We start from the raw sequence: 21492 nt of genomic DNA on the forward strand, positions 1-21492 counted from the left end.
GGACCGAACCACCACAGTTGTCAATGTGGAAGGGGACGCCCTAGGAGCAGGTATCCTCAATTACCTGAATGAAAAAGACAAGAAAGATAAAGAGCAGGAGCTAAAAGAAGTCAGCGTAGAAGCAGTTGCTAACAGCAAGTCTGAAGAGGAGACGTCGCCTTTGGTAACCCACAAAAACCAAGTCTCCAACGCAACCAGTACAGCAGACCCTGAATCCAAGGAATCAGTATTGTGAACTAGAGGCCGTTTGTCAACACGCGTCCTAGAAGTGGACCGGGGACTTGTTAACGCACCTAGACGTTTGCAGTGCTAACAAGGGCTGGATGGCTCTTGAAAGTTTTAAGTTCCAGTCTGTTTTGAAATTTGCTGACCACGGGAAGGGGAGGGAGGTGGGTTGGGGAGAGAAGGGGCAGCGAGAAAGAACGCTGGCTTTATAATAGTGTTTTGATAATTCCCATGTATACATGTATATATGTGTTGCATGTACACACACATATACATGTAGGGGAAAGCAATGCCATTTGAGACTTCTGTTTTTACAAGAAATCTGTTAGTAAAGGCCCTTATGAGTTGGAGGTGGGGAAGTAGACAAATCCCAGTAAATGCTTATTGTAGGGAGAAATTAGTAAGCTTATTGTGCTGCTGTTCAAATGGAGATACAGTTTAGAAACTCCAGAGTGGGTGAGAATGTTGCTTTAATTTAGTTTCTTGCCTGGAAACAGTTACTGTCAATTATACACACAATATGAAGCAACATTTTTCTCCCACTCCGCTTCCTCTCCTGTTCTCCAGTCACTTGAAAACATCAAATAGAACCTGGAAAGTAGTTTTTTGTTTTTTTTTTTTTAAAGTGTCATATCTGAATTAATCACAGGGGTCCAAACCTTGTTCCATTCCCCCACTGCATTGCAGCTCATAGCAGCTTTCTTGCCTTTTGGTGAGTAATTCCCAAACTTTGGAACCAAACGAAGGATATCTTAGAGCAGATCAGGAACTGGTTTTCTCCTCCCCTCTTAGCAAGTTGTTGAGAAAAAAGTCCAGAGGAAGCACAAATTTTGTTAAAGTAATCCCTCTGGGGCTTAAAAAATGTGGATTCTGTTCCAGCATAAATATGTCTAAAAGAGGCTTGCCTGTGACATCAAGAAAGCAAGAAGTCAGTTCCCTTCATGAAAACACACATGCACCTTTGCTAGCACTCCATGTCCTGCTCATGTTTGTTTAATGGGTCAGTCCAAACAAATTAAGCCATATCCCTTTTCCGGCAAAATTGAACAGGGGAGAAAAAAATCTGAACACATGTGGGAACTGACGACAGGCAGGTCTGATTGTTGGCTTGAAAGGGGAAGAAAGGAGGTGAGTTTCTAACCTCAGTGATCTCTGGAACAGTTGCATACCTGTTCCTGCTAGGAATTTGGTCCTGTTACAAACGTTCAGTAATCTCTGAATGTTGGGACAGTTGTATCCCTTTTCCTGTTGGGAATTTGGTCCTGTTACAAACGTTCAGTGATCTCTGAGCGTTAGGACAGTTGTATACGTGATCCTGCTAGGAGTTTGGTCCTGCTACAAATGTACTTCCAGCAGCAGCTTACATTTACTTCTGGGTGGTGCTGGGCTGGGGTAATGCTTAATGGCAGATGGTAAACTTTGCTTGAAGCTGATCCAGATGCTTCTGGATTCTGACTCCACCTTTTTTCCTTTACCACAAACTTCCTGATTTTGCACCCCAAACCTGATCAAAGTCCGGCAAACATTGCAAAAGTCCTGTTGATTTCTCTTGGCATTTTGGACAGCACGTAGTTACAAAATGATAGCTGTGCATACGCCAAGATTTGCCTGGACTTGTGACACTTTCATTTGGCTGCTTTAGCGAGATGAGTGCATGCGGTCAGTCCTCCACACTGTTAACTCAGTAATATATATTTACACTTAGCTTTGATGTACAATAATGATAAGTCTCCCCTTTTCTTTCTCCTCTCTTGCTTCAGAGGAAGCTATCTTGGAAAGATATCCCGTTGCTGATGTTTATGTTCACGGCACTAGGAAGAGGCAGCTCCAATTTTATAGCAGCAGCAGCCTTCATTTGCAAAGCATCTTTCCTGGTAAAGGGACACAATGAATTTTGCAAAAAGACGCTCAGAATGAGATGTGGCCACCTCTGAGGGAGAACACAGTGAGTGCGTCATGACTGGCTGTTTAATTGTGTGCTGCAGCACTATGCAAACAAAGTAAGAAGGGATTAGTCAGCCCACTGTGAAACTACAGGTGAAGTTTCTTTTTAAGTGGCTTATTTATAGCCATGTCCACAAAATTGGATCAATTGTTGGCTCAGTTTAAAAATGGAAGAAGACAAACAATTCTCTAGGGACATCCTTTGGCCAATATTTATTATTTCATTCTTGGCAGATCAAGACCTGCTGAAACTTTGCATTTCCTCCAGTTAGAATCATCCCAATTCCTTTCAACTCAGGAAACTAAAACTGTGCTTTGTAGCTGACAATGAAAGTCAACAAGTAAGAAGCGTTTTGAAAAATGTTTGAGGTTTGAAAAAATGGTTCTCTACGCCCCCCTCTTTTTTTAACAAGTCTAGATGTTTCATGGAAAAATGTGAATGCACCAGAACTGCAAATATTTTGATTTTAAAACAGCATATGGATACTTCAGGAGAACTGGAAATCAAAACTGTTCCCTGCAGGCTGGGTTCTGTTAGATGCATTTCTATCTCCCATCAGACATTTAGCTCCTTTGATGCTCTCCCTCACCATGACACATTCAGCTCAGCTGAAGACATGAGACCAGGCAGCACCCAAACGGTAATTCCTGTGAAGCGTCACAGCAACATTTGAGAATAGGAAGTTGCTCAGTTTTGATTTTTCAACCCAGAGCTAGTGTTGCCAACAGATGAAAGTACTCTAGGGGTGAGTGAAGGCTGGGCTTCCTCACAGACAACACCTAGCCACTGCTTTATTGATCTTCCTTCCCTGTGGTGCTGCTTGATTGTACCCTGTTCCTCTAAGCAGCATGATGTAGGCTGTGGGGCATTCTTTCTGGCAGTAGATCCCAGAAAATGGTTAAATTAATGCCAATTATCTCAGAGTTGTCTTAATATCTTCCACTAGCAATGCAGAAGCTAAATGTCTTTGCTGAAGAATGCATCTCTGAGTCCCCATTAGTGGATTGCCATGTTTCGTGTCAAGGTGAATGTCTAGTCCTGTGTAAAGCTTGTTAAAGCAGTGAGCTTTAAGGAGGCCAAATCATTCCTATAGCTGGAATTGAACAAAGGAAATTTAATACTCCTCCTCCAGGTGCCATTGGGTTTATATGAAACATTGAGTATTTAGGACCAGCCTTTTATCTTGCCAGAAATTTGTAATCTTGCAGAAACCCTACTTTAGATTTAGAAAGCTGCCAGTTCTTTTGTTGTTCGCACGCAGCAAGAGGGGTCCCAGAGTTTTCCATGGAAGCGTGAATGCTGGTTAATGACTGCTTTTCCAAATATCTTCTTGGTCCTTTATGTTATTATCTGTGTCAGAAATTACATTTCTTATTTTTCTGTGATGTTCCCATTCATTGTGATGGCCTTGTCATATCTTCTAGGGCTCTCCGCTTGGCTTCAGATTATTTTTTCCTAAGGTACAAATGTAAAAGATCTGTTATTGCACTCTCTTGGACTGTAAAAAAAAATGACACATTCCAACAGCTGCCCTTGTAACAGTGTGAGTCCTGACTGAGATGGCAGACTTTGACACTTGCTTTAAGTGGTCAAGGTCTTCAGGTAAGGTCTCTGGGAGAAAAATGGAAGGGCCGTTGGAGGACGTGCATTTTTCTGTGCTCTTTAGATGCAGTCCTCGACCCGCAGCGCTACACTGGGAGCTTCCTACTTCAGGTCCCCATGCAGCCTCATACCAAGAGGCTGTGAGCTGGCTAAGAAGGTGCTCAGCAGCAGTGCAGGTGCAGCTGGTGGCACCTGCTCTGCTCTTACCCAGGCACTCCACAAATCTGTCACAAGTATGGTACTTCAGTGTCTTTTGAGTGGACGTATGAATTCTCCCAACTTGACTGTAAAAGTGAATCCTTTAGTCAGCTGCTTTTTATTTCAGGAGGAAATAAATTCCATCTAGATAATGCTGTTTTCCTTGTTTGGTTTTAGTCTTTCTTTCGGAAAGTACAGATCCTTTTCATCCCTTCTGGTGTTTTTCTTAAGGTATTCACAACTTCCTGGGGGATGCCATTGCCTTTCCTGCCACAATTCATTTTCATTTCATTTATAGGCTTCTGATGGGTTTGTGTCTTGGGTCCAAGAGTGAATTCCTGCTGCTATTTTTCCTTTTTAAGAGCTGTTTCTCACAAGGGGAGCTCCAGTCACATCCTTTCAATTCAAGAGGAGTACTGGAGGCATCTCCTTCTATATACGTCATTTATTACCATGATGGAGACTTTCATGCTGCGCTGGTGAAATGGGACTGGAAAAAAAGTAGTAAATTCTAGTATTACTGGTCAGAAAAGGGAGGGTGCACATACACAGCAGCCCTGTGATCAGAAAAGCCTCTTCATTTCAGGAAAGCAGGCTATAAACGGCTGATGCCCAACCCTCTAGTGCCATGATTACTTTTTAGGAGAAAAATACAGGAATATGGAAGAGAAGTGTTTGTAAGTCTTTGGCATACCCAATGCTTTTTTCACTCTGACCCTGTTCTTTCCCTTTTACCTTCTCTTTTTCAGTGAAGTGCCTTTGACTGGTTTGGACCATCTTTTACTTCTTCTCTGTGACAGAATTTCTACTCCATGCTTTATCAGTCACTACTTCATCTCACTGCGTTTTCTGAAATGCCCTAAGCTTTTCTGTGTGTGATGGATGTAGTTTTCAGATGGTCCTTGGGAATGTGTTTTGCATTCTGCCTTGCTCCTGCCCTTACCTCAACAAGGATTTGTGAGGCTTAGTAACTCTTTAAGAGTTGCTTAGAGAGTGCTTGCTGAGCAGCATCTGTCTCTCATCCTGGGAAAGGTTCTGTGCTATGAGACGTAGCTATGACATGACTGCCTGACAAGCAGTAGTGAGCAATGAAGGGTGCCAGCACTTGGCTGTTAGAATATTTTCAGTAAACACCCATTATCACCAGGAATTGAGCTTTAGCTGAGTCCCTGCTAGCATGTTGGTAGTTGCACTACAAGATTCAGTAATTCCAAAGGCCTTTAGACCTCTCTTGGGACATATCTTGCAAGCTAGGGCCAAACAGGGGTTTTCCTGAAGTGTCACGACGAACAGGACTGTGTCCTTTTGACATAACAGAAATGGGGAGCCAGCCAAGTACAGAATCGGCTGGTAAACCAACCTCTGCTTTGTCTTTGCTGGGCAGCCTTGTCACTACCTGAAGAGGCAGTGCCCTGAGCTGGAGGCACTGGGAGGTTGTGAGGATAGTGTGAGGGGAAGGAAGCTTTCATATGTGCTTGCTCTGTTCCTGCACTCTGCCCTGAGCATTTGCTGTGGACGGTGCCAGAGTTAAACATGATCCATTGGTGACCATTCTTAGATTACTTCTCTTGTGTGTGCTTTAATATTTTACAGTAGAAATAATGAAAACTGAGACTATTTGTTGTTGAAAGGAGAGCTTCCTCTTTCAGCTCTGCATATGTTGGAGGTTGCCTCCTTGAGGGCTTGCCTAAGGTATAAAGCCACTGCTTCTTTCTGCAAAGATCTGTAGTGTCGCTCAACACTTTGGGCTGAATCTTCACTCCCATCTTCTGCTAGCACCGCACATTTTTTCAGTCCCTAGAAGACATCCTGTTGGAAGTTATTTTTCCCCTGACCTTTCCACAGGTCACAAGCATTGTGCTTCAGGTAGGAAGCCAAGGGGTCAAAAGACAAACTCTCACCAAGGAAAAATGTCACATTTTCACGAATTTTAACTGGGCCATGACAGCTTACAGTCACTTCCAGACATGCTTGTAATGACTGATGGAACAGCACAGAATTAGGCAGGTCACACAAATTCTCTGCCTGTGCTTCCTTTTCTGTAAATTAGCTTTACAGATACTTATCAGTCTCTCACAGGCAACAATGTGGAGGATAATGTAAAGCACTCTTAAGATACAGAGCACTAAATCTTGGATAATAATAAATTTATCCAAAATCGGAAGGGAATCAAATAATTAAAGTATGCATCATGAAGTCAGAGTTGCATTGTGCTAAAATGTGAATGACTGTCTGACAGGAGATCCATTTGCTGGGCTAACTCATGGGAAGAGTGGGAGCTGGTGTCAGATCGAGTTGCTCTGCTTTGTCTTCCTCCTTCCATCTCCATCCAGGATGCGATGAAAGCCCATGTTTAGGTAAAACAGCAGGCTTCACCATGGATTCAACACCTAAATTAAGAGCCTTGTCAGCTTAGTTTCTGTCTAGCTTCAATGGAAGAGCTTTTCAGCTAACAAGACAAGTCATCTTGGTGGCAGTATGGGACAAAGGGTGGAGAAAAAGAAGGAAGATCTTGAGGACTGCAGGCAGAGCATCACAGAGGATAGGGCAGTTAAATATTTAAAGAAACTATGGCACTGAAGGAAGCATCTTTTCCTTGGGGTTTTGATATGGATGGCATCAGAAAGACTGCAGGCATTTGTTCAGCATGTATTAGAGATGATGCACATCCCTGCCCCAACTGGCAAGGCTTTGCAAGGGGAGGCAGAGGCTGAGTGCTGATATTTCTGAAGCACACTGTCACTGAGCAACAACTAAGCATACAGCAGAGCGGCATGGGGCTCTGATAAGCTGCTCCTGGCTGCTCGCCGTGACCACAGAGAAATGACAGTACAGCTCTGGATCAGGGATTGACCCACATTCCTCCTCACACAGTAGCTGAGACAAATTCTCTTCAGATAAATGCATGGTAGCCCTTATTCTCTGAGGACAAAGATGAGCTTGTTGTTATCTACGTGAGCATGTTGATGAAAGCCGTGTTCACTTGCTGCTCCTGTTTCAGGGAGGAAATGGATAAGGCAAATGGTCTTAAACTTTTTCCAAACATTAGGCAATGCATCGAGACAGTTGCCCCTGAGTACTTTGACAAAAAGTGATCAAGAGCTTTATAGGACTCCCATAGCTTTCTCTCTTTGCATCTGAAGCACCATCTTAGGAAGTTAATTTCACAGCTCCAGCAGTGAGTATGCGCAGAAAAAAGGAAAAGGATGCTTTCTTGAATCAAGTGAAGAATCATCAGGTGGGCTAGGAGCAGACCTCGAATCCTGAAGGGCTGTTGTTAGCTAACAAACTTCACCCCCCTAAAAAAGTTAACATCTGAGGGTTTATAAATAATTTGAGTATTTATACCATCATATTAATAGCATGATAGTGCAGGATGATCATTCATCTTTTAGGGAGGATGAAAGACAAGAAGTGTAGAAGTAGGGTTATCTTCTCTCTAGGATGTATTTTTTAATATAGAGAGGAAAAACTATTTTTTTCATTCAAGAGTTCACAGTATGGTTACGTATCAAAGGGCCTGATTCTATCTCAGTGTCAGCAGACATATCATCCTCATCACCTGTGAAATCTCATTTGGATTTAACCACTGATCTTAGTGGCAGCAGGAGGTGATGGCTCTGAACATTTCAGCAGGCCAACTGCTCTGACTCAAATTCCCACCCGAGAGACTTTTATACTTGTATTCCCCAAGGCTGCAAGTTCCCACAAGGCCACAGATGCTGTTTGCAAGGCAAGCAGGCATACCAACAAGAAGCAGCACGAGGAAATGAATTTTGAGCCAGCCCTCTTGTAATGCAAAGTTAACAGTGTGGTTTAAAGCCACAGAGACCAAGAAATTCAGTATTAGATGTTCCTTAGGGTATCTTTCACTTGGTCCTTCTGATAACAACACCGAGAAAAATAATCAGCTTCTTTGCAGACGTGTATTTAGTAACCGAGGTTAAACTGTGTATGGCGTGTTGGTACAACTTGATTTCTGTTACAGATTGCACAAAAAAATTGTGAAGGGAAATCTTTTCTTAAGGAAACTGTTTGCACATGCCTAAAACCCCTGCTGTATGTTCCCACAGAAAAAAATGTGCTTAACCATAAAAATACCCCAAGTATTAACTGGTACGGATGGCAGCTTTTTAAGAACCCAAAGGAATGCCACAAAATACACGAGCCAGGGTCTTTGCTAGAGTGCATTAATGTAATTTCATGAGCTTTCAGTGGCCTATGGACTTCTGATGGGGATGATACCTCCCCAGCAGCATAGGGGTTTGAGTTGGTCCTCTTAAGAAGATAATGTCCTTGAAATGCCCAATAAAGGGACATTTTTAAAACTTGTCGGCTGCAGCTAGAGGCATTTTATGTGCTCACAGTACTCCCATGAATTAGTGCCTCACACAAGACAAATGTGTTTTCTAGATGGTCAGTGTTGATGCAGAAGCAAGGCTTCCTGATATTCAGATCAGTTTTCCTTCTCTGTGTCCCTCTTGCAGGGTCTGCTGCGGTCCTTAAAATCTGCTGAGACCCCAGCAGGACCAGGCTTCTATAGTACATGGGTTAAACTTAAAGATATTCTAGCTCCATGGGAGGACGTAGAATACCTCCCATCCTGTTATGTGGGGACAAAGACAAAGATTCAACTTCGGAGGAGGAGCTGGACTGAAAAAAACAAACAACCCTATGTGAAGGCAATACCTAAATGACATTTTGCACTTAATAACTCAAAAACTTGTGACCAACCTAGCCCTTACTGCCTCCTTGGTCTGCCCCACAATGGATGTTCTGTTGACGTTACTTCCCTGAGCACCAACATAGAGGTAATGTTTGCCATTCCTGAATATTCCAGTCTTTGAAGAACGTAGTCTTATTTAGACTTAAATCTGTTACTATCCTGGCTACACTTCTGTAAGGTCATGCACAAAGTGTATGCTGTGCAGGGTGGAGACTGTGAGTAGCAGTACAAATAACTGTGTGTACCTCTGCTAAGGGGAGATGTGCCTCTTTTTCTGAATTGCTTCTTCTTTGTGGTAATCTGAGACTGACTCACTCACACTTAGGGAGGGTGAAGGTTTTGATTAGCCCTCTAGATTCAGGGACAGCAGGACCACCACTAAGACACAAGGTGTCTCCTTCTGCCGCAGAGGTACGCGATTTGCCTTACTACCCTTAAAGGTGCCTTGTTTGGGTTTTTATTGAAACTATGCACCAAAGGCAAGAGACTCCGTTGTCCCTACAGACAGGAGGGAGAACAAGATGTGCTGATGTGAGGTGAAAGCCTGATCTATAAGACTGGGAAAGTAGGTTTCTTTTATCCTCTAAGTTTTCTGTCAGCAGTCCTGCCTCTGTGTGCTTTTATTTCTACATGAACACAAATCGCTCTAATTAGAAGGGAGGATCCTTGTATTTTTACATGCTAAACCATTTGATTAATTACTTTAATAAAGTGACACACGGATGAACTCTGAAATTCACTGCCATCTGCTCCAGTACAATCCAAATTCACAGATACAAAGGTACCTGCCTTCAGATAAAACCTACTGCTGAATGCACATAGAGCAATCACTCCATTGTGTACGTGTGCCATGTGGGTGTGTTGATGCTTGTGAACTTCTGTAACTGTTCCTGTTCTAAAGCAGTGGGTTTGATCCACGTGACTCTGTATCAGCCTTTTTATTATCTACCGAGAACAGATGGATATGCAAAAAGGACCATATTGCTGTGTCTGGGGGGTGTGACCCTGGGGTAGATATTACAGATGTTTACTGTGTAGGGCTCTCTTCGGTGTTAAAATTCTCCCTGCCCGTCTGGGGAGAAGACGGTCCTGTGGTTCAGGTTGAGATGGTTTGCTGCATTAGAAGGGTGACACAATTGGATGCTCTCTCTTTTTCCCTTCTGTCATGGAAATGTATATTTGTTCTCTCTTTGTGTAGCTTCTCAATCTGAAATAAAAATCACCCCAAATAGAATTCATGTTTTGGTCTTTGTTTGGAGAAGACCTAGCCTTTTAGCTGGATCAACGTTTGCCCTAGTTGGCCAGGCCTTTTACTGGACTGGGATCTCGGGCTCCATGCTGATACCGTAACCTGAGCAAACTCTGTGATTCCGTTGGAAATGCCCCTGAATGAAAATCGTGTACCTTGGTGTTTGGGTCCACTTTGCAAGATCATGACCTTTGCTGGCATGCTGATGTCACTGATTAACTGCATATCATTCCATTTACCTCCTTCCCCTGAAGCTCATGGCAACCTGATGCTAGGTAACATTTCTTCAAGCCCTCTGCACAGATACTCAGCTCTAAAAGGTCTTCAGGAGAGCTGAGACTAGTACATAGTTTTTAGAGACGTGCATCATAGTGGAGCACAAGGGCTGACAGACCTGTTGCCTGTTCTGCCAAATGAGCAGACTTCATTCTTTGGAAGAGGATTTAGTTTTGGGAGAAATCATGCAGCAAATCCTTTGCAATAGATTGGTATGTTTGGGGTAATTTTGCATTTGGCACCCATGCCCAGTCTGATCAGTGTGATGGTTTCAGAACTGAGGACCTGGGTTTGGAAACAAGTGGTTTTGATACAACATTTCCATTAAAAGCTTGTATGTAGGGTAGATTTTATACTGAGATGCAGAATATCACAAATCCTGATAAAAATCTACTATATAAGTGTATTTTTGCTAGTTTCAAGCATTAAATTCAGGTCCCGGAACTAAAAAAGAAGGGTGCGAATTCATAAGAATTGCGAGCACCAGAAGAAAGAAGTGTAATTTGAAGGACCTGTGCACGTGTGATTTACAAATTGTAATGGTATTGTCTTGGTATGTTAATTTTATGAATCTATGAATGTGGTGTTTTCCAAAAAGCCTATCTGACCTCAGGGTTGTGTCTTTGTCTTCTTGCTTCCCTGCTGAAACCTTAAGGAGATACCTGGAGGAACGCTGCTGGACCAGCGAGCTGCCAGAGGAGTGCTCTTGCACCTTAGTCACGATCTGTTCAAGTGTCAGCTTTGGATACAGAGATGGCTGCTGCCTGAAACAAGCAGCTTTTCTGAAACTTTCTGAGGTAAGTGGTGATTGTCAGAGCTGTAGTGCCTCACCATTTGAAAGCCATGAAGCTTTATGAGACCTGTGGAAAAATGTGGAGTGATTTCTTTGTCTTTAATGAGAACCACGTCAAGCACTAGACTGAGTCCCAGCTGACTCAGTCCAGACATTATTAGAGCTTGCCAGGCACTGTTATTTACACTAAACAAAACAGATAACGTTTTGCATGATATTTCTACCACCACCTTCGAATCTGGCCACATGCTTTTAAATTTCATAGTAATTCAATCATTTTTTAAGAAGAGAGCTTTCAAGAAAATGTACTTCACTTTTTCCTTCTAAAAACTCTAGTGAGGGGTTAAAAAGGCAGACCACACGTTTTAGTAGTTCACACAAAGAAAAGCATTTAAAATAAATTTATAACAAAAGCAGCTGCTACTGCTGTAACTCAATATGTGGAGGTGAAATCCAATTATGGCCAAGGAGCAGATTAGTTTTTTTTTTTTTTAAATCCTCAGTTTGCTTGATTAAGGTAGATATAATTGTAGGGAAGTGCTTTGTGAGTCAGCTAAAAGGTTGAAAGACAACACCATTTTGTTCTGCTATCAAAGGAATGGTTTGGGTCTAACAGGTTGTGTGGTATGGCTGTGCTAATAGTCAGGTCATCTTTCAGATATGTGGAGTGATGTTATTGAAAATCAGATCTCTGCTGTCTTCCCATTATGGGCATTCAAGCGAACGTACAAGTATGTTGTACCTCTTGGGAGTCTCGTGAGCTGTGATCTGCATGAAAATAGCTTGGCAAGTTTACAGCTAACTTGCTGTTCTTGCAAGTTCTTTCATCTTGGATGTCAGAGTAGAGCCACCATGCTAAGGAGGATACCTGTGGTTTTAGACTGGGCAGGAAGGGTAGCAGCTGGAATTTATTTCCACATTTTGAAAGTTATCTTCATGATCGTAAGGGTTGGGTTTGTCAAACTTTATGCCAGAGACCAGACAAATTACCAACTGGCTCTGAAACCTAGGACCAGAGATGCAACACAAAGCCACTCCACAGTCTTGGGTAACTAGACTTCACCATCTCCACGGGATAGTGATCAGCGATGCAATGTAAATTACTGTAATTACTGTGTCACAAAAACTTGTACACAATCAGGCAGATCTGGATTCTCTTCACTGTGGTATGCTACAATATAATTAGATGGAGATGCCTACAGCTACCAGAGGTTGAGGGAGGCCTCCAAATGTTTGTAACTCAAATCTTGCAAGCTGAGCAGGTTCCAACCAACAGCAACAGAGCCACTGAGATTAAACATTACTTCCCTGGTACTGCAACATTAATTAGCTCAAGTAATTTGGCTCACTGAGCTTCCTTAAGGCATGGGGCTTTGTCCTTTCAGCAGTACCATTCTTGCTGAGTTAGGAAACCAGTGTAGCCAAACTCAGAATAAGATCTTACAGAAGGGGAATATGGTATTTATTTAAAGAATTTGCATGTAAGCTGATTTTACCCACTCACACTCATTTTTTATAGATTTCATTTATTCACGCTCGCAAGCCACAAAATTTGTGTCCAAGTGGTCTGGTCCAAATCACCTGAGTGCAACATAAGCAAAATGGGATGGTGGCTGTCAAATCTTCACTAAATCTCCTAGTTTTTGGAGAGTTCTTTAATAATCTTTAAGAATTGTTGTTTTTTGATGGTCCTGTGCTGCAGTCTCTCTTCCTGCTAGGCTGCCAAGAGAAGGAATAGGAGATGTGGTATGCTGCGACCCCGATGCCATCCTCCTATTATCAGAGAGCAGGGTCTTCTTTGAACAAGTTGACTGTGCTATGGTCTTAGTTGTGCGCAGGCCTTCTGAGCTTGGCAAAAACAACAAAGGCCAAACCTTTTGCTAGGCATGGCATCATTTGTTATGATGGCATCATTCTTCAAGCCACTGCTTTGCTATTGTGATGCTTACATTAACTAATTTTAAATTTATACCAAACCTTCTATTTCTTTTACAAACCTCTGTGCTGATGATTGGTTCGTGCAGATCACAACTCCGGTTTTGAAGAGTCTCTGAGTTCTGCTCAGGACAACAAACAAATGACAAAGGACCAATACAACCCTGGAATTAGAATGAAAAAGAAATCCCTCAAGTTCCCCATCGAAAGCAGTGTTAAAATCTCACAATTAAAAAGTCAAATTAGTCCCAATTATTCATTGCCATTATAATTTATTTTGACTGAAAGCTGCCACCACGTCCTGACCACTTGGCTCATATTTATTCCACAGCAATGCATCACCTTCAGCTGACAAGAGGAAAGTCAGAGCATTTCTGTCCCTAGAACAACTCTGTCCCATTCATCCCCATCTGCACAACAGCACCGAGCCTTCATCTGCACTGCCTGGGTGTTCTGGAGGAATGACAACGCTGCCTCGGCCTGGACAGAGGTAAGGAGATGCTTTGGGAGAATGTGGAAACTGGAAACACCTGCCTTTGGGGCTGGATTGCATGTTGCTAGCAGTTAAGCCAGGATGTTTATGGTGTGATGGGTACATCGTGTGGCCAAAAAGGAGAAGTGCAGTTTCTACTTGGCCTTTTTCTTGGGCTAAATCCTTCTACTTTGTCCAGCTGAGCAACTAAGTGGTAAAGAACCGAAGTTGTCCAGCTGCTAACAGTGAGTTTAATTTCCCTGCACTTCAATGTTGACACTAAAATAGGTATCACTCTGTTTTTCCTCAATTATTCATTAATCCTGCCTTGTATGTTTTATTTGTGAGCTGCTTTGAGCTCCCTTAAGTCATATTTTCTGGTGTTTCTGCAAAATTAGGAAGGAGAAGGAGCAGCTACCTTTTTTTTGGAAAGCCTTAGTAACACTGCAGTAGTGACTTTTATCTAAATGTTTTACGTGATCTCAATATATAGGTAAGGGAAGGTTTCTAGGCTTTTGGTGAGCTTTTTATAACTAAAAAGAAGCTAAAGCAACATGGCTGAAGTGAACCTGCTTACTCAGATGTTACTAGAGTAAATGTGCAGCTGAAGGACTGGGTTCCCCAGGTGCCTACCATATGGCTGTAAGTATTTGATTAACGACAACCGTTTTGGAACAGGAAATCTGCAGGTCTCACCTGGAAGAAAAGGTACAGGGAAGAGGGCAGGGCTGAAATGCAGAGCAACATCAGAAAAATTGGCAGAGGGTCTGGAAAACAGAGGATCCGAAGAATTAATCTAGATGAGAATAATTAACTGCACAAATACTGTCGGGAAGCGGTGGATTAAGGAGCTGGATCAGGAAGTTACGGGCAGTTTGAAGCATGAGTCAAGTGCCCTGCTATGTGAATAATCAGGTAGCATACCAGGATGTGTAAACAGGAACACAGCCTGGAGAACCACACTAGATTTGCCTTATCATAACCAGGCCTGTGCTAGAGTTTTGGACCAGGTTTAGGTGTTGATCTTCAAAGAAGCGTGTCCCAGGGAGAGTGAATCAAGAGAACAAGGGGAATGGTCCACGACATGGAAATCCAGACATTGGTGGGTAAAAAGGGTTGTTAACCCCAGGAAGAAAAGGATCTTCCCCAGTCCTGTGAGACCGATCAATTTAGGAACAGGTCTGGCAGAAGGTACACCCACATCATAGCTCAGGCTGGGGCTGAAGGACTAAAGAAAGGGTGAGCATAAATTAAAGCAAGGAAGGCCTAGGTGAAACCTTCTGAAAGGAACTTTAATAATACAAAAGGGGGCTGTGCTGTCTCCTTGCAGTGACAAGCAAACAGAGCCTGACCTCTCCTTTTGCCCGAATGGGCTGGCACATCCAAAGGCATCCGAGTGCTAACGCCGGGGCTAATAGCAAAACGCATGAGCACATCACCACAGCTGGGCTGCTAGCACCTCACAGAGAGGGGTCGGAGCAGTTCTGTGCCCTGTGCCCGGACGGCTCCTGCCCACCAGCATGGGTCACAGAGCTTGCCCGTCCTTAAGGAGCGAGGAATGCAGCGCTGCCAGGTTGCAACACAGGTATGTTGAAACTCAGTGCCTGAGCCATTTTTACACAGGACGGGGATAACGTCAGTCACTTCCACATAGCCAACAGAAGCAAGGAAGACTTGTGTCAGCTCCTTCCCACCCGGATGGTACCGCTGCGAGACAGGCAGGTGAACTGATGGGTTACACGTAACATTAACTCTGTGGCTCTTTAAGGCCCGGCACCAGAAACAGAATATTTTTCCAAACGCAGGGAACCCCCACACATAGAGGATACCATATTACTGGCCAAAAGGTGGCAAAGCGGCTCCAACTGTTCTTTCTTTCCCCTGCAGCACTATTAATATCCCTAGCAATGCTCTGGGAACACATAGGTCAGGCCCAAGCCCTGCGTTTGCTGATGTCTCCCCCAAACATTTGCGTTGTTAGACTGAAACTTGATGCTGAAGCCAGTGCGAATGCTCTGCAAGAGTATGTGGTGCACACCCGGGCCTTGGGTTTCCTCGCTGAGCATTAACTGCCTGGCTTGTAGTGCGAGACCACTCAAATTGGAAGCGATTACAGACCGAAGTGGTGAAAACCCCACAAACAAAATGGAGACTTCGATCCCAACTTTCCAGAGGACAGAAGTACAGCACTTTCACGTTTGATCATTGCAAGCAAGCACTGCTTTGTGTCGTAGGTACGGGAATTGCTCCTGAAGTGCCAGCACCCGCAGAACGGATTAAATCCTTTCTCTTCGTTGCAGAGACTTCTCGCTGGGAAGCTCAGGTCCTGAGCTCTCAGACCAACAGCAAAGTGTCCGCATCGGTGTTCGCCAACCGTGAGTGACCTGGGGTAGGAGCTTGGCTGGATTTGGCAGCGTGATACGGATGAAAGAAGGAGGTCTGGCAGCTTTGGAGGCACACAAAGCTTCAACCAGGCGAGCTCCATACAAACCAGCACCCAGCTGCCTTCGCTTCACCCTTTCCACTTGGCTGAAATCAGCACGGCAGGCAGCCGGCTCCCTGGGGCAACACGCTACGTTTTAAGGGGCTTCCCCTTCACGGGGGACATGGCTCTTTTTTGCGTGAACCCCCCCCCCACGAACCCGTCCCAGGACCGCCGGGCCCTGCCCTGCCGCAGCCTCCCAGCCTCTCCGAAGCAGCCCTGAAGAAAGAAAGGGGGGGGGGGGGGGGGGGGGGGGGGGGGGGGGGGGGCCCCCGGTAGGGGGAGGGGGGCGCACGCCCTGCTCCTATTGGCCGGCAGCTCGCCGTGCTCCCATTGTGACGCGGCGCCCCGCGCTCCCATTGGCTAAGACGCAGGGGAAAGGGGCGCGGTGCCGGGGCCGGGGGAGAGAGGGGGTGCTGGGGCCGCTGCTCGGTAGGTGCGGGCCGGGCCCGGGGGTGCGGGGCTCGGGGGGGATCCTGGGGAGCTGCTGGGGGGGATCCGGGGGCTCCGTGAGCCCGGGGAGTGTCCGTGGGGGAGAAGCGGGCGGCTTCTGCTGTTTTGGCCCCTCTCCGTTAGAGGTAGCGGTGTTGCAGCCGTGGTTGCTGCGTTAATAGGGCATGCTTCGGTGGGTCCTGCTGGTCTTCTCCTTTTTTGGTGGGGTTGAAGTACGATTTCGAGCCTTTTTTTTTTTAGCCGCAGAAGGGCTTTTCGGGAGAAAAGCATGCCAGAAAAAGAAAAACAGCAATGAAAAAAAAAAAAAATCCTGCAGGCCCAAAAAGCAATGCTGGTGTGGGTGTGATCCCAAAACAGCAAAAAGAAGTGCCCGGGAGTGCGTGTGATCCCCAAACAAAAAGAAGTGCCCGGGAGTGCGTGTGATCCCCAAACAAAAAGAAGTGCCCAGCTGAGCAGGACCCCGGGACGGAAGCTCTGGCCGCGTCACCGCTTTTGTTGCAGCCCGTGGGCCGAGCGATGGCGGTGGGACGCAGCGGGTTGGGGCAGAGCCCTTGTTTTCCACAGAGTTTTGTGGCAACTTTTTGGCAGGCAGCTTCCTCTTGACGATGGGAAAAAGTTGAGGGATCGCTTTCCGAAGAGATCCCGTTACTCCTTCTGGACTTGCCCCTGTTGAGGTGAATAAAAAGCTTTTTGTTTTCATTCATTGTTTTATCTGAGAAATGGCCATGAGTGCTGTTTCTGTGCTGCTCCATTGCTGGTGAGACAACTGAAGGCTCCGCTGTAGTGAGGATTTCTGGCTGCTTTCCTGGGGTTTTAAGGCCAGTGGAAAGTCTCCGCTGTGCCTAAAGCCGTGGCTGTACGTCACTTCGTGGCTGTGTCGAGGTTCTCTTTGTCCTGGCCAAGGGCTGGGGCTCGCATCCCGTCATGGGGCTCGATCTTGGTGCGTCCTGGCCACCAGCAACATAAACTTCGGTGTTACTAGTATTGGAAAATGGTGAGAAACCTTACTGTCTAGGTGCTCTTGGGAATTGTAACTTAGTGCATTAGTAGTAGGAGGAGGAGTGTTTGAAAATTTACAGAAACTGCATTTTCAGTCTGTTTTTAAATACGACTTATTGTCCAGCTGCCCTGAGTGTGTGGGCTGTAGGTATCTGTTATTATTGGGCTGACTGACGCGAGACTTAAGCCACTAAATCTGATAGAAATAGCGATGTACAGCATCTCTTTAAAACAAAGAGGTGTGCCAAGGTTGGTCGTTAATTAATGCACATGAAATTTAAACCTATGAAGTATGCTTTGATACCTTGCTAAGCTTTTCTTTCTTTTCTGTTTTTTCTAATTTTAATTAACTGGTTGTAAAGGCATTTGTGTCCTAATCTGTGGGTTTCTCGAGCCCTGCTGGCTGATAGGATTTGGATGGAATTGAAAATCTGGATCACTTTTGAATGTACAGAAAGAGCGGCTTCCTGCTTGTGTGCTGGCTGCAGGGGATGTGAATACATCTTACTGTGGTAACTTCAAGCCCCCGGGGAGGGTTTAATTGAAAGGATTATGTTCATGTGAACAGCGTGATGTACTATAAATACATATTAATGATGAGAGAGAATTGCATAGAGAAGGGAAGAGCATTTCTTAAGCCGTGAAGTCAGGGACTGAACCTACATCCCAAACGGTTGGGTTTGTGTTAGCTTCTCGGAGATCCAGCCATAAATGCCTGCCTGCTGCTTAATGACGGCACAGGGAAGGCACTGCGAGCATGTGAAACATGCCAGCAAGAAGGGAGCGAGCTGCTGGGATGTCCGCTCACATCCTGATCACCAGTGATGTCCCCTGCTCAGTCGCCTGCTTTTTGTCGGGAAGGAAAGCACCAAAAAGGGTGAGTGCGAGGTAGGACAGGGGGCAGGCAGGCTGTTAGGCTCTGAAAGGGATACTGGGATTTAATACGTGGTACCTTAAAATTTGTCAGCCTGGCTGTTATTTTTGCACGTTAGGCCATTTGGGTTAGAACAGCAGGAATCCAACTGCAAGTGTCACTTCTCCCTGGTGCACAGACCCTGGCTTTCAAAGCCAGCCACACAAATATATCTCAGAGGATTTTCTGGGCATTTAAATCACCCGTAAGTTGGACTTGACCTTTTGGCATTCGATTCGCCAGGACTTCTGTGCGTGACTTGTTCAAACAAAACATGGAAATTAGTTCTGAAAGCAAAGTAGCTGGCTGGAAACCAGTTAGGACTGCCAAACAATAGCGTGCTGCCTCTTGGGATCCAGAAGACCACCGTCATAAAAACTGTACCGAATACTTGAAGAAACTGCGTGTGCTGTGCTGGTGCAACAGAAAACAGAGGTGGATTTGTGAGCTTGTGAATGGTTTGGGATGCTGTTGCTGTTAGCATCACAAATTTACCTACTGCTAAGCAAGATAGATAAGCACATGTATCTTTTTATGATAGACTTGTATAATATGTAAAAGGGGTAGGTTTATTAATTACTTTCCTTGCAATTACCATGCCGTTTTACCTGGATATCCATTTTTTTCGGGGGGGTAAAAAGAGCACAAAATTATCAATTTTAGGATAAAATGATAATGCATAGGACTGTACGTGATAGTGACCTGAGTGACCGTGACAAATAAGCGAATGAATCCAGGTGATGGCTAGAGGAACAGCCCGGGATGGAGGGTTGGGAGAGTCCAGGCGTTATCTGCCCGCCACCGCAGCTGCTGCCACGCTGAATATAGCAGCCTAGCACTTGCACGGCGATCATGTTCCCCAAGGCCGTCAGCATTCAGGAAGGAGGAAGATAACACAGGAGCAGCTACAGTGCCTGCTGTGGGTCACGTCAGGGACCCGGTCTCCCCTGGAGCCCCAGCACGTCGTCCCGCTGCCCTCGTGCTATAGAAGCACGTTGGCTCTGCCTGTGGGAGCACCTTGCTTGTCGGGGAGGCAGGTCATAAAACCAGCTCACAACAAAGGCGCTGATGGAGGGTGTGAGTATTGCCTTGCTCCCCGCTTCCAAGTATTGTTTGAATTGGTGGCTTTAAGGTTTCTGCCCTCTCTGTTCAGTGCTGAGGACAGAGCTCTGCTCCTGAGCCCTCGTGCTAGGGACCAGCTTCTCTCTACCCCCTGCTGCAAACCTACCTGCAGCCCGTTCCTGCCTGCTGCTTGGCCTGAGCACACCTGACAGGGGTGACCTTTGTAGCCTGGGCTGTGCTGTGCAGGCAAATGGGGAGCAAGGGATGCTGAAACAAGCAGCGGAGGGGACAGGTGGGCACAGGGCTCCAGAAAAGCCACGCAACCCCCTGCTGTTCGCAGCAGCGCAGCCGCCAGCCCCATCTTCTTCAGCCTGCACTGAAATCACACTCAGAGCATGCAGAACTCACCCTGGTGGTCGCAGGGTCAGGCAGCTGCACGGGGCCTCGTGCTCTGCAGAGCACTGTCACCCAGGGCTGTGCCTGCCTTTCCTTACTTTAAGTGGCAGAAAGCTCCAAAATGCTTCTTCCTCGCAGCGTGTCGCTGCTTGAAGTGACCTCTTGCTGCCATCCCTTTATGGTGAGAGGCCAGGGTCCCAGGGAAAAAATGGGAGAAAAAAGATGATTTTAAAAAGCAATAATAATAATTTCACCCTCTTTCTTTCCTCCTTTTTTTAAAGTTGAATTTGCTCTTGGTGCTCCCTTGGCTGGCCTCTTTTTGCTCCGTCGCTGGCCCAGCTGCAGCTGGATGAGCACCAGCAAAACCAGTCCATGTTTTCCTCGTGCTCGGCGCTGGTGTTGCTGGAAGATGCCTTGGTGCTCAGGAAGCTCTGAGGAGCCCGAGCAGCTTTGCCAGATGCATGCCTGTGACCGAGCAGCGCGAAGCCTGGACGTGGGGAGTTTGGCAGCACCGCTTTCGCTGCTTGGCTGCCTCTGCAGGGAGCCCACCAGGTGTCATTTGTTCCTTGGAGTACCTCTGACTCCTGCTAGCTTGGCAAATGCAAGCAGAGGCGCTCAGCGCTGGCCCACATTTGCAAAACAAGATTCCCCGTGTGCTATTTCCAGTCGCCTTGATTTAGCTAAACGTAGCGAGCCTGTGTTTCTTTGAAAGCCAGGAGCGCGGCTTTGCTGACAGAGATCATCCTGTGGCCCGAACTGCTGCTTGTTCCCATGACTTCTGCTTTCCCTGGAGGGGGTAGTATTTGTTGCCTGAAGTTATGATCTTGAATCTGCCCAGACCCAGCTAGCCTAATTAGTAAGCGCTTTAAAACCTGCCACATGCTTGTTAGCTTAAATTGGCTCTGTCCTCTGCAAGCCTTTGTTGGGAGCTTCCACCTGGGGAGGATTAGAGAGCTCGTAGGCTCCCTGTTTGGGGACCTGTGCAGCAGTGTGCTAGCTGACAAGATGGATCATTCACGTTATCGTTTTATTGGCTTAGTGAGCATTAAAGGACACCAGCCGAAGCACACTCTTCCTTCCCTCTGTAGATAGACGCCGAGCGCAGTGAGGATCAGCACTTTGCCCCATTGCTGGTTGTTGTTTTTGGTGATGTTTGCTCTGAGCTACACTGCATCAGAGCTCGGAGGCGAGCAGAGGCCCTGCAGGTCGTAACCTCGGAGAGGCTGCCAGTGGGATTTGATGCTGCCAAGTGCCTCACCCCGCCTGGGGGGAGCCCTGCCCTCTTTACAGGGTGCTGGGAGGGGGCAAATTTGAGCCACTGAGGTCTGAAAAGCAGAGCTGCTTCTGCATCACGAGGGTATGCAAACAGCACAAGCTTTAGTTACAGTGGTGGGCTGTGTGCTGTAACAAGCTCATTTTTCACATTTTTTTTTAAACTTGGCTTTTTGCCGGGATCCTTTGTTTCCTAACAGTGCTCGGTGTGCATTATTAAAACCCAACTCTTCTACCCTGTTGCAGCTTCTCAGCGGGGGTCCAGCAAGGGCAGCAAGAGGGTGCTGGCAGAGCATCCCTGTGCGTGGAGTGCCTGCAGAGCCCGAATCCATCCCCGGCAGGAGCTGGGTGCCCGTCCCACCTCCCCAGCACCCTCTCAGGACTTTACCCAAGCGCCGGGAGCAGCTGCTAAAGCAAACAAACCCAATACAAGGGCAGCTCCTCGTGCCCCGGCCACATGGCTCCTCGAGAGGCTGCGACGCGTTGCCTCGGGT

At 46.0% G+C, this 21492-nt stretch overlaps 2 protein-coding genes and 1 long non-coding RNA gene across 12 annotated transcripts in view; 2 read left to right on the forward strand and 1 right to left on the reverse strand.

The window, feature by feature from the left end:
• The window catches only part of SLC1A4 (solute carrier family 1 member 4), a 29115-nt gene extending 24988 nt beyond the window's left edge, over positions 1-4127 (forward strand). Inside the window, 1 exon segment of the mRNA XM_040553149.1 lies at positions 1-4127. Coding sequence (XP_040409083.1) covers positions 1-235 — 235 coding nt within the window. The 3' untranslated portion in view covers positions 236-4127.
• LOC121068120 lies at positions 849-16134 on the reverse strand. Of its 2 annotated transcripts, XR_005818611.1 has the most exons (4): positions 16064-16103; positions 14118-14188; positions 13012-13113; positions 849-11081 (listed from the first exon to the last, which is right to left on the reverse strand). It is a non-coding gene; the product is annotated as an uncharacterized LOC121068120 (long non-coding RNA). The 2 variants fall into 2 exon arrangements; XR_005818610.1 differs by having other exon boundaries at positions 14118-16134.
• The window catches only part of CEP68 (centrosomal protein 68), an 18822-nt gene continuing 8212 nt past the window's right edge, over positions 10883-21492 (forward strand). The window contains exons 1-3 of one of the 9 annotated variants that reach the window (XM_040553132.1): positions 16316-16335; positions 16597-17030; positions 18045-18232. In XM_040553132.1, coding sequence (XP_040409066.1) covers positions 18122-18232 — 111 coding nt within the window. In that variant the 5' untranslated portion in view covers positions 16316-16335; positions 16597-17030; positions 18045-18121. The other 8 variants (XM_040553138.1, XM_040553137.1, XM_040553131.1 and 5 more) reach the window with 8 other exon arrangements.

Source organism: Cygnus olor, chromosome 3 (assembly GCF_009769625.2).
Source record: "Cygnus olor isolate bCygOlo1 chromosome 3, bCygOlo1.pri.v2, whole genome shotgun sequence".
Taxonomy (NCBI): Eukaryota; Metazoa; Chordata; class Aves; order Anseriformes; family Anatidae; genus Cygnus; species Cygnus olor.